At 44.3% G+C, this 12676-nt stretch overlaps 1 protein-coding gene across 5 annotated transcripts in view; it reads left to right on the top strand.

Annotated features, from left to right (window-relative positions):
- TRIM66 (tripartite motif containing 66) overlaps positions 1 to 12676 on the top strand; it is an 83513-nt gene that overhangs the window by 57193 nt on the left and 13644 nt on the right. For all 5 annotated transcript variants that reach the window (XM_043547953.1, XM_037899765.2, XM_043547954.1 and 2 more), the window contains 2 exons: positions 5403 to 5675; positions 5888 to 6113. In XM_043547953.1, coding sequence (XP_043403888.1) covers positions 5403 to 5675; positions 5888 to 6113 — 499 coding nt within the window. The remainder of the gene's footprint in view (positions 1 to 5402; positions 5676 to 5887; positions 6114 to 12676) is intronic.

Raw genomic sequence — 12676 nt, 5'->3', positions numbered from 1 at the left:
GTTACTTTCCTTGGCATTGTCTCTGGAGGTGCTAGTATCTGGGTGCTTCCCAAACCCACAGCATATTTTAGTGACAGCCGTACAGCACGTTCTCATAACTTCATATGCATTGATGATATACATATTTAGATGGAAAAATGGCTTTCAGCAGATCATAACCTTTCCCATGATACCTCACTTGGCATGCTTTATATGCAATATCACAGTTATCTGAAAATGAGGAATAGGGGTGTTACAGGGGGCTCCCCCAAGGTATAGAATATCAAACATGTCTAATGGCACTTTTTCCTACCATGGTATTTGAGCGTTTATGAAGAATACGTTTTGGAGGGTAAGGGCGTATCTTGCTTTATTTTAGTACAGCACTGAGAATGCTGTCAGTACTCAGGAATGAATAATTGTAATAGTTTCCTGCTAGTTTCCAAGATACTTCAGTGTGTTGGATGAAGAGTTGAGCTGTTCACAGTACAAACATGTTCATGCTTAATTCAATTAGCTATACTTCATAGAATGGTAATTTAACAAAACCCATTGCTTTGACCTGGAAAGTAGGTTAAATAAAACATGACCACACCTGCTCTATGGAATCTTTCTTCCTCCACTTTAAACAAGGTCCAGTTTGTTAGGATAGAAGGTTAAGAAAGATTTGGATTTTTTCTTATAGGAGGTAAAGGAGATCCTTCGTATCTCACAATTATAGGGTATAATCCAAATAGGAAGCATGTATATAGACTGTTTTATCAGTGCTACTGTGAGTGGCGAGTTAAACAACTGGATTGGAGCAGTGCATTTGTTTAACCTCACTAGCATAATGAGCTGCCATGGGGATTGCTCCACTTAATAGCAGTCGTTCATTACTCTGCAACCATTTGCTCTGTTATTTCTCTTATAGCAAAGAGAATTGGCAGTTCATAGTTTTAGCCTTCTTTATAAATCACACTTAATGTCAACAGCCTTGAGACTTTGCCAAAACAATCCTAACAAATCCTAATCCCAGTCTTTCAAGGTAAGTATTTGCATCTCAGAATTCTTCTGTGTTAGTGCTGCATGTTTGCATAGGACCTTCTTGGAATGCTACTGTGATCAAAGAAATATTTAAATAATGTATTACTTTTTATTCATGGTTACTTTGCATGTTATTTATTCTTACCTTAAACTACCATAGGTATGAAATTTTTGGCAGAAAGTATATTTGGATAATTGAAATTTGGATACAGCCATTATGTGACAAAGGTCATCAGACCAAATTTCATTATTGGACAACCCGAATTTCATTTGTAATGACACAGATTTATTTGTGTGTGCCAAGCTGTGCATTAAAAGGTTAAACCCTAAAGATTTTCCTACACCTGAAACCACCATCTACCCAGGAGGATAGTTAATGCTTGGTGGTGTTCAAAGAGTGCAATGTAAAAGCAATAGTGCTTTCATAAAACAAAAGTCTGTTCTCTGAAGCCATCACATTTTCAAACCCTAGCTGAACTGCCAAGGGAAATGAGAGATTTTTTGCTAATGGCAAAAGAAATGATTATTTTAGGGAGTGAATTAATAGGATATTAATGAGCCTTGTTCCCAGTGCATTGTTCGCTTCACACTTGACAGCAGCTCCATGGATCAGAATGGAATGTGTCTGTTCTTTACTGTGAGTTTTAATATTTTGTACTGAAAGATCATAATGTTTCCTCATCATTAAAATAACCACAAAAATTAACTTCTGCCACCAGGGAGAGACAGATGGCAGTTTGATGGCCTCATTATTCTTTTTCCTTTTTAGCAAGAGTAATGTTTTATACTGGCTTATACAATGTAAAAAGTTTCCTCACGAAACCTACTGTAGCTGGCAGAGTATATAACTGTTGAATTTCAGCTCTCTAGAAATGTTCATTGTAAATACTTTAGACCTTCATCTTGTAAAGACCTATGCATATTTCTAACTATATGCACTGTGAGTAGTCCAATTGTCTTCAGCATGACAACTCACAGGATTCAGAGTAGCAGCCGTGTTGGTCTGTATCTGCAAAAAGAACAGGAGTACTTGTGGCACCTTAGAGACTAACCAATTTATTAGAACATAAGCTTTCATGGGCTACAGCCCACTTCATTGGATGCACAGAATGGAACATATAGTAAGAAGATATATACATACAGAGAAGGTGGAAGTTGCCATACAAACTGTAAGAGACTAATTAAGATGAGCTATTATCAGCAGGAGAAAAAAACTTTTGTAGTGATAATCAAGATGGCCCATTTAAACAGCTCACAAGAAGATGTGAGGATACTTAACATGGGGAAATAGATTCAATATGTGTAATGACCCAGCCACTCCCAGTCTCTGTTCAAACCCAAGTTAATGGTATCTAGTTGGCATATTAATTCAAGCTCAGCAGTTTCTCATTGGAGTCTGTTTTTGAAGCTTTTCTGTTGCAAAATTGCCACCCTTAAGGCTTTTACTGAGTAGCCAGAGAGGTTGAAGTGGTCTCCTACCGGTTTTTGAATGTTATGATTCCTGATGTCAGATTTGTGTCCATTTATTCTTTTGCGTAGAGACTGACCGGTTTGGCCAATGTACATGGCAGAGGGGCATTGCTGGCACATGATGGCATATAGCACATTGGTAGATGTGCAGGTGAATGAGCCTCTGATGGCATGGCTAATGTGATTAGGTCCTATGATGGTGCCACTTGAATAAATATGTGGACAGAGTTGGCATCGGGCTTTGTTGCAAGGATAGGTTCCTGGGTTAGTGTTTTTGTTGTGTGGTTGCTGGAGAGTATTTGCTTCAGGTTGGGGGACTGTCTGTAAGCAAGGACTGGTCTGTCTCCCAGGTTCTGTGTGAGAGAGGGATCTTTTTCAGGCTAGGTTGTAGACCTTTGATGATGCGCTGGAGAGATTTTAGTTGGGGGCTGAAGGTGACAGCTAGTGGTGTTCTGTTATTTTCTTTGTTGGGCCTGTCCTGTAGTAGGTGACTTCTGGATACTCTTCTGGCTCTGTCAATCTGTTTTTTTCACTTCAGCAGGTGGGTACTGTAGTTGTAAGAATGCTTGATACACATCTTGTAAGTGTTTGTCTCTGAGGGATTGGAGCAAATGCGGTAGTATGAAATCCTGGCACCATTGAAGTTAATGGCAAAACTCCCATTGACTTCAGTGGGGCAACCATTTCACTCACAGCATGCATGGGTCTTTGTGAGTGAGGCCTTAGTGTGTAACAGATGGTGACAATGTTGTAATATTCACGAGGAAAGATGTATATATTGGTTACAGCAGGAGACAAAAAGTGAGGACATCTGGGTTCTACTCCCAACTCCACTACTAGCTTGCTTAGGGGTGTATGCAAAAAAAATGGATTTCAGCCACCATTGCTTTCCTTCAGTCCTGGAGCAGCTTTGATTGGTCCTCAAGTGCCAGTTAGAACAACCTGAGGGCTGGTTTAAGTGGAGGGTGTTACAGCAGCCCAGATAGCTGAGATGCAGGGAAAACCCAGCCACTTTCCCTTTTCCCAAGCCACATTCTCTGCACTAGCCACAAGAAGGGATGGTGGCACGGAGTCTGATCTAGTGACACTATCTCACCTGAGGTTCCCCCCTACAGGGAAATCTTGCTGTGGCTGGTTAAGCTCTAGTGGACTTTTGTGCTGACAGAGTGACATAAACTTACCCCAATGCTGGGGAAGATAAGGTCCCTTCTATCTTAAATGCAGTCGTCTTATCTTGTTTAATAGGAGCCTGATCCTGCAGTCCTATTCAGGCAAAACTCCCATGGTAGGATCAGGTCCGGGGTGGTTAAAAGAAAATTAAACTGCAGGCGCAGGTGAAAATAAGTCATAGGGCTGGATTCTGTTCTCAGCATGTACCTGGGCTGCATTGTAAGACTTTCAAATACCTCTTCCGACTTTATTGGAGTTAGCCAGATGTGACCCATCCCACTCCTGTCTTTTGCTTAGTATACACAGGCTTGGAGACCTCCAGTTGTTAAATATCCCAGCACATTTGTTTACATTTGCCTTACATTCCCACCACCTTACCGATCCATACACCATCTCTGCTAAAGGAGAGAGGGAAGGGATCTCTACCAGAGATCCTTTCTACCTCTGCTAGCCTGCGTCTTTCTCCCCTGCATGTCCTTCCTGTGCCGCCTTATACCTCCTGTGTTAGTGGACCAATTTGCTCATTAGTCCTTCCCCCAGCCCATTCTAAGCCACTAATTAGGCCCCAGCAGGTCCACCTGAAGGAGACTTAATTGGTGTTTAAGTGACCAGACTGCTTGCTCAGCTGTTGATTCCCAGTACTGTGCCATACTAGAATTTACACAAATATTGCACAGAGAGCGGAAACTGGACAACTGTCTTTTAATGCTACTTCATTATTGCCCTGTTGACTTGGAACAAGTTATCAGAATTCAGAATGGACTAATAATAGTTAATAAATACAAAAAACAAATGGCTGTGTCTTTGTCATTCTGTATAACAAGTAAAACTTACGATATTGCAGTTAAATTAAAAGGATTTATTCAGTGAATTCTCCGGCATAATGAATATCACTGAACTGTGAGAAACTAAATGTGGAAGCATCTTCAAAGAATGCAGATCTGCTTACTTCTTAAGACTACTTACATTCGTTTGATAGGGACTATAGAAGAGTCAGGATTTCAATCATGTCACACATACAGTGCTGTAAAACAGCTTAAAGAAGTCACACAGATGAGTGGATTTGCTTTGGTTTGCATATCCTTATTTCTGTGTTTGACAGTGAAATGCCCCAAGAAAGCACGAAACACTAGCAGATACATTTCATTAAAATTATTCTTGCAGAGACCTTGCTTGGATGGGTAGTTCCCCCCCCCCTTTCTTTGATAACTAGACAGGTGCATCCTTTCTTCAACAGTCTCTGATATTTGTAACGTGTATTTTTCCCATTTACAGTTTGATGTTATAAAGAGCAGGTGCTTTAAGCTCAGTTGGCCAAACTCATCCTTTGGTGTAATGTGCTCCGTATCACTGAAGTCATTAAAGTTGCACTCACTTATATTAGGTCCATTTCTTACACCGTCTTTAGTATAATTTCATTGAAATCACCAGAGTTACATCAGGGATGGATTTGGTCCAATATTCCATGTGCTTAGATTTCTCATTCATTATAAGGAGTAAGAAATCAGGACCCATTATAGTGATAAGAGAGAGAGAGTCTGGTAGCTTGCAGGGAAGAGTCTCAGGAATCTACTTTTCCAGATTTTGGCTTTAATCATGGAAATTATAAAGCCTTTTGGTAAATGACATAGATACTTTCAAAGCCCTTGTGACATGGCTGCTTCATTAGGCATTATGAGTTGCAGCATCTCATGCTCTCTAGAAATAACAGCAGCATTTTACTGTTTTAAAAGCTGATTAACGTATTTGTTTTTCAGCGTTCGGCTTCACTGAACATTGTGGGCTTTTCAAACCCTTTAGAAATGGAACCGTCTTCTACAAGGTTATCTAGGTCAGTTGATCCACAGATGCAAGGTGTATCTACTATACCGCTCAACCAATCCCAGAACATGTTTCATGCCTCTGATGTGCAGCCAGAATCTGTGCCTAGCTACAGCTTGGCATTAGACAGAGCTACAGATGACCTGAACCCTTGGACTACTGATAACCTAGCAACAGGTGATGTGCTCCTGGGGAACACTAAGTGCAAGGTAAGAATTGCTAACATATCTGGCTACCTTATAGCTAAGGAATGCACTTTAATTGATCATGCTTGTTGTCATAATCAGTAGGTTGAAGGTTGTTTGAAAAAAGAAATCCTGCTTCTCTAATGATATTTGAAGACTTGTTAGAGTTATTTTCTTGGAGTGGAAATTTAAAAAAGTAAACAGTAAATTTTGAATTACTCTTTTTTCCTCTCAAGCTGGAAAATGAAGATTTTAGTACCATGAATGACCCTCTTGGAAATGACTCAGCCACTGCTGGACCGAACACCATTAATGAATTAGCTCTTCCTATGCAAAAAATACTAGAAGAGCCTATTAATCTTTCAGTCAAGAAATCGCAACAGTGTGCCTCTCCTTCTGCACCCATCAGCAGTGCTGCCTGCCTGCAGTTGACCAGTGTAAAACAACTTAGAAATGAAGAAGGTACCAGGTTTTTCTTTATCGTCTGTTTTTTGGTTTTTTTTTAAACTGCTGTTGCCCGTTTTTATTCCGAGTGGCTAGTCAAAGTTTGGGGCTCAGTGGGTGTTCCAGTTGGGAGTAGAAATTGGTGGTAGACAGGTATTACTTTAATGCAGTCTTGTTTGTTTACGAGGAATGTACAAAGTCCTGTTTCTCTGAATGCAGGAGCCAAGAACAGAATAGAGCAATTTCTTAGCTTACCAGCCCCCCAAGCCCCTTTAGCCAACACTCAACCCAAAAAGCTCTCTCTCTCGCTTTTTCCAGGGTCACAGGATCCTGCTTGTTTTTTTTCTTGCCTCTCTTTTCCTCTGCCTCAGTCTTGTCTGTGACCCCAATCTCTGTATATGTTCTCTCTTACTCCCACATACCCCGCCCAAAAACAAGACTCAGCCCCAAAGCTCCTGGACAGGTTCACACATACTTATGTCATAGGTGGGGCTTATGTTTCCAGTTATGTTAATTGAAGCATGAGTTCACACGTATCAACCTCAACAAGGATTTTAACCCAACTCATGACAAAATCTCATGCAGCTCAACACTGCCATACTTGCAGGCCTTGCAGTACAGTGTGGTAATTTCTGTACCTAACTAAACGTAATTCATCTTATTGTATTGCATACTACTCCAGCATTGTTTAAAACATTATCAAGTACCTGACACAGTGGAAAGGAATTTTTAGGCTCATTTGTAGAGGAAAAACATGGAAATATCATCTCTCAAATTGCTAGCTAGGACATCACTGAATCAGAAAGGGCTGAAAGCTTGCAAGTGATGTGCTCAGAGGATTAGTTCTCTTAGAAGATCTCCTGTTAATGAGACTTGAAGGGATCACTAGTGAAGAACTGATTTGAATAGTCCAAATTCTCCCTTTTTAAAAAAATTATTTCTGAAATGTAAGGTGACTACCACGAAGTGCTACACTTAGGTAGCACAGCAAATACTGGTTAAGTTAACATATATTGCACAGTGTGGGTTTTTTTTCTTGGCTTATTGTTCTGCAGAACATTCCCTTCAGCCAAGGACTACGTCTCTATTCTTAATGGAGAATGAGAGTTTGCCTAACTGTCTTCACAGGCAAATTGCCAACATTGTAAGGGCTCAATGCTGCAAACTTTGAAGTCCATGAGGATTGCAGGATCAAGCTATTATTCTGTGACTTATACCAACATTTGGCTGCTTTTCTCTATAATGGCTAAATTAATATTACTATCGGAGCAGTGTAGTTGTATTCAGAAGCTTATAATTGATACACAGAGGGCTCCACCACAGTGAAATGAGAGAACTCATTAGTCTTACATGTATTGAGCCAGGTGCTGGCAGTTATGTCACAACACTCTGTAAGGGTAGTGAGGATCTGCAGCACTCCAGAAGGAGCACTGGAGAGACTGTGTGTCAGGCAGCTACAATCTGAGGGTACATCTACCGTACAAAATTATTTCAAAATTATTCTATTCGAATTTTCGGAAGTGATTTTATACATTCGGTCTTGTGCGTTGCCACTAAAGCGCGTGAATTTGGCGGAGTGCGTCCACAGTACCGAGGCTAGCATCGAATGTCGGAGCAGTGCACTGGGGGTAGCTATCCCACAGTTCTCGCAGTCCCCGCCACCCATTGGAATTCTGGGTTAAGCTCCCAGTGCATGATGAGGCAAAAACATTCTCGCGAATGTTTCTGGGTGTGTGTCGTCAGTTGCTCCTCCCGCTGTGAAAACTACGGCAGACAATCGTTTCGCACCTTTTTGGCATGCAGGCGCCATACTGCTTTCAGCAGACAGTGCAGTATGGTGCACCACTTCTCTCCTGGTACTATGAATCCACCTCACATTTCCTCTCCTCTTTCTATGTAATCTCTATAAGTATCTAGTCTTTCTCTTCCTCATCGACCGCTTCCACTGCCAACTCTTCTCGGCCATCGTGAACTGAACAGCACAGCTTCCGCTGCCAACTCTGCTCTCCCGCTCTTGCCGCGCGTCCGAGTTTCTCCATGTTGTCTGTCCTGGGCTCCCACCTCCATGAAAGCTACAAAAGACAACCATTTCCCGCCTTTTTTCGGCTATCGTGAACCAAACAGCACCTCTTCCGCTGCCACTCTGCTCTCCTACGTTTCACGCCCTTTTTCCAGGATTACCCATGCAGGCGTCATAGCACGGCAAGCATGGAGCCCGCTCAGATCTCTGCTGCAGTTTTGACCATTGTAAATACCTCGCGCATTATCCAGCAGTATGTGCAGTACGTGCAAAACTGGGCGAGGAAGCAAGGACAGCGTGATTAAGATAATGATGAGGATATGGACACAGACGTTCCTAGAAGCACAGCATGTGGCGATTGGGAGATCATGGTGGCGTTGGGCCAGGTTCATGCTGTGGAACGTTGATTCTGGGCCCGGGAAACAAGCACAGACTGGTGGGACCGCATAGTGTTGCAGGTATGGGATGATTCGCAGTGGCTGCAAAACTTTCGTATGTGTAAGGCCACTTTCATGGAATTTTGTGATTTGCTGTCCCCTGCCCTAAAGAACACAGACATCAAAATGAGAGCAGCCCTCACAGTTGAGAAGCGAGTGGCCATAGCCCTGTGGAAGCTTGCAACGCCCAACAGTTACCGGTCAGTCGGGAATCAGTTTGGAGTGGGCAAATCTACTGTGAGAGCTGCTGTGCTGCAACTAGCCAGCGCAATCATTGACCAGCTGCTATCAAGGGTAGTGACTTTGGGAAATGTGCAGACCACTGTGGATGGCTTTAATGTACTGGGGTTCCCTAACTGCGGCGGGGTGATAGACGGAACGCATATCCCTATCTTGGCCTTGGCACACTGGGGCGGCCAGTACGTAAACCGCAAGGTGTACTTTTCAATAGTGCTGCAAGCACTGGTGGATCACAAGGGACATTTCACCAACATCAACGTGGGATGGCCGGGAAAGGTGCATGACGCTCGCATCTTCAGGAACTTTGGTCTGTTTCAAAAGCTGCAGGAAGGGACTTACTTCCGAGACCAGAAAATTACTGTTGGGGATGTTGAAATGCCTATAATTATCCTTGGGGACCCAGCCTACCCCTTAATGCCATGGTTCATGAAGCCGTACACAGGCATCCTGGACAGTAGTAAGGAGCAGTTCAACTATAGGCTGAGCAAGTGCAAAATCGTGGTAGAATGTGCTTTTGGATGTTTGAAAGCACGCTGTGCAGTTTACTGACTCGGTTAGATCTCAGCACAACCAGTATTCCAATTGTAATTGCTGCTTGTTGTGTGCTCCACAATATCTGTGTGCGTAAGGGGGAGACGTTTATGGTGGGGTAGGAGATTGCCAGTTTCGCACAGCCAGACAACAGAAGAGCGCAGCAGGGTGCGCTGTGCATCAGAGAAGCTTTGAAAGCCAGTTTCATGACTGGCCAGGGTACGGTGTGACAGTTGTGTTTGTTTCTCTTGAAGTTACCCACCCCCTATATATATGAAAGGAAATAGTCACAATTGTTTAAAAACCTTTCTTTATTATTTGTTGCACAACACATTGAGAGAAATCAGAAGGTAGACCTGCGGGGGAGAGGTATTGGGGGAGGGGGGTGGAGGAGGAGGGAAGGACAAGTCCAGAAACCAAATCAAAATTTCAGATATGCCAGCTTTCTGCTGCTTGTGCAGCCCTCTGGGGTTGAGTGTGTGGGTCCCCGTAGCCTCCACAAACCCCCACTCCCATGTTCTTGGGCGTCTGGGTGAGGAGGCTATGGAACTTGGGGAGGAGGGAGGGCGGTTATACAGGGGCTGCAGCGGCAGTATGTGGTCTTGCTGCCTTTCCCGCATTAGATCCACCATACAGCGGAGCATGTCAGTTTGCTCCCCCATGAGTTTGACCATAGCATCCTACCTGCTCTCATCGTGTGCCTCCCACCTCTCTTTGTGTTCATTTAACGCTTTATGGGACTCCGCAATTGTTTGCCTCCGTGCATTCAGCTGGTCCCTATCAGTGCAGAAGGACTGCATGAGCTCGGCGAACATGTCGTCCCGAGTTCCTTTTTTCCCCCTTCTAATCTGGACCAGCCTCTGGGACGGAGTAGGGAGGGGCCGCGCTGAAACATTTGCATCTGTGGGAGGAGAAAAAGGGAGGGTAGTATTTTAAAAGATGCATTTTAGAGAACAAAGGGGACACTTTCTCCATGAAACAGGCAATTCATAGTACACAGCACATGTTCTTTCTGTACAAGGTTGCATTTTGCCTCTTATACTGAAGTGCCTGCCACTTTGGTGTGAGTAAGCCATCACACGTGGCTGGGCAACAGAATTCAGCTTGCAGGCAGCCATGGTAAGCCCTAGGGGTACGCAGCGTTCTGCTTCTTCCGCATTCATTTCAATGCTTTCAAACTGCCAGGCCCCCTTTCCCATAGCAAGCAATGCCTCGTGGGTTTGTCATATAAAAGGAGGGCTTGCAGGCTCTCTGGGATGATCGCTTCACAGAACAACCCCCCCTCCACCCCCCCCCCCCGCCCCCACAGTGTGGCTCCAATGAGGCTCTGAGCAGGGATGAGCCCTTTAAACTAAACGCGAACAGCCCAGCGTGGCTGGGTTTTCCCCCCCACCGCGTGGCTCTGAGCAGGCTCTCACTCACCAAAAGTGCCTTCTCCAGGGTCATGGTCCGGGAGCCCACATTGGGAGTGGGGGGAGGCTATTGGGTCCAGCGTTAAGAATAGTTCCTGGCTAGGGGGGAAAATGGATTCCCCACTTGCCCCCTGTGCACTGCCCTCCTCCTCCTCCTCCAACAACTCATCCTCCTCACTCGGTGCAACTGCCCCCTTGCAGGTGGTGGGATAGTGGTGGCATCACCCCCCATAATTGCATGCAGCTCATGGTAGAAGCGGCATATATGGGGCTGTGACCCAGAGCACCCATTCACCTCCCTGGCTTTTTGGTACGTTTGTCTGAGCTCCTTGATTTTTGTACGACACTGCTCTGTGTCCCTGGAGCAGCCTCTTTCCGTCATGGCTCTGGAGACTTTAGTGTACGTATTTGCATTTCTTTTTTTGGAACGTAGTTCTGCCATAACAGATTCGTCTCCCCAACATGCGATGAGATCCACTACGTCCCATTCGGACCATGCTGGAGCTCATCTGCGAATCGGGGACTGCGTGGTCTCTTGTGATGGTGGACTGTGCTGATGGTGACCAAACATGAAATGAAATTCAAAAGTTCCCGGGTCTTCTACTGCCTACCTGGCGAGTGCATCAAAGTTGAGTGTTGTACAGAGCGGTCACAAGGGAGCATTCTGGGATAGCTCCCGGAGGCCAATACGTCGAATTGCATCCACAGTACCTGTAACCCGGAACTGTGATATCGATTTTTAGCGCTACTCCACTTGCCGAGGTGGAGTACAGAAATCGGATTAAAGAGCCCTTTAAATCGAAAAAAACGGTTTGGTCGTGTGGACAGAATCAGTTTTATTTCAAATTAATTTGGCTAATTCCGAAATAACCGCGTACGGTAGACTTGGCCTAAGTGCCATTGCTGCCCTTGGAGCTCTGGCCCCAGTCTGCGGGCTGGTGTAGAGATCAGAGCGTTGAGCGTGCTTCCTCCCTGCCCCCTTTTATTCTGTCCTGCTCATCAGGAAGGGGCAGAAGCGAGCAGCCCCTGCACTTCTTGGAATGTAGCGATTGCTGTTGTGGAGGATCTTTTGCAGGTGCATGATATGGGAGGCTCCGTGCTTACTGTGACATACCCAGGATACAATCCAGACAATGAGCAGTTGTGTCACCCCTGCCCTCTAACCTGGGGTGCCCTTTACACTGCTTTGCTGCTGTAGCCTCCAGTCTGGACTACTCATAAAATGGCTCCAGCAGCATGCAAGTCACTCCCAGCTATGTCTGCGTGTGCACTGCAGACAGCCAAACCTTGGCTCTTGCCAGCCTCGGTTATACTGCAGGGTGGCCCCAATACACTCCCAATCTTAGATTTCCCCCCAGAAATGTATGTCTTGTATTGCCCAGCTCTCTCCTAGACCATACAAATTCATATAAAGTCCATATTTCTTTCATATAAATAATATGCACACACCCGATTATCCCAAGTTGAGTTTCCAGACACTTCAATTTAAACACACTCGATTAGATGAAACAATAAAATAAGCTTAACAACTACAAAGAAATAGATTTTGAGTACAAGTAATGAGGTATGAAAGTCAGAAAGGATTACAAGAACAATAAAGATAAAATGCAACTGGTGCCTAACTTAACAAACTATGTTAAATTCAAAGCAAAGTTTTTCTCACCACATGCTCTCAACAGTCGTACTGACCAAACTTCATAGGCCAGGACCCCTCCCACACTTCAATGGTGCTTCCTTTGTTTCTGCTGGTGCAGTGAATCAAAGGACAGAGAGAGAGAGAGAGAGGAGGGTTGTCTTGGGGTCTGTCTCTTCTTTTTGTAGTCCTGTCCTCCCTTTGAGAAGCATTTCCTGCTGGGAGCAGCACGACAGGCAGTCTGTGTGGAAGGGAACTCCATGCTGTTTCTTTGCTGAGATGTAGATTTTTGCCCTTGCCCCTTTCCT

The sequence above is a fragment of the Chelonia mydas genome, chromosome 6 (genome assembly GCF_015237465.2).
Source record: "Chelonia mydas isolate rCheMyd1 chromosome 6, rCheMyd1.pri.v2, whole genome shotgun sequence".
Lineage (NCBI taxonomy): Eukaryota > Metazoa > Chordata > Testudines > Cheloniidae > Chelonia > Chelonia mydas.
The sequence above is the reverse complement of the archived record's forward strand: the minus strand, read 5'-3'. Positions and strand labels throughout refer to the sequence as shown.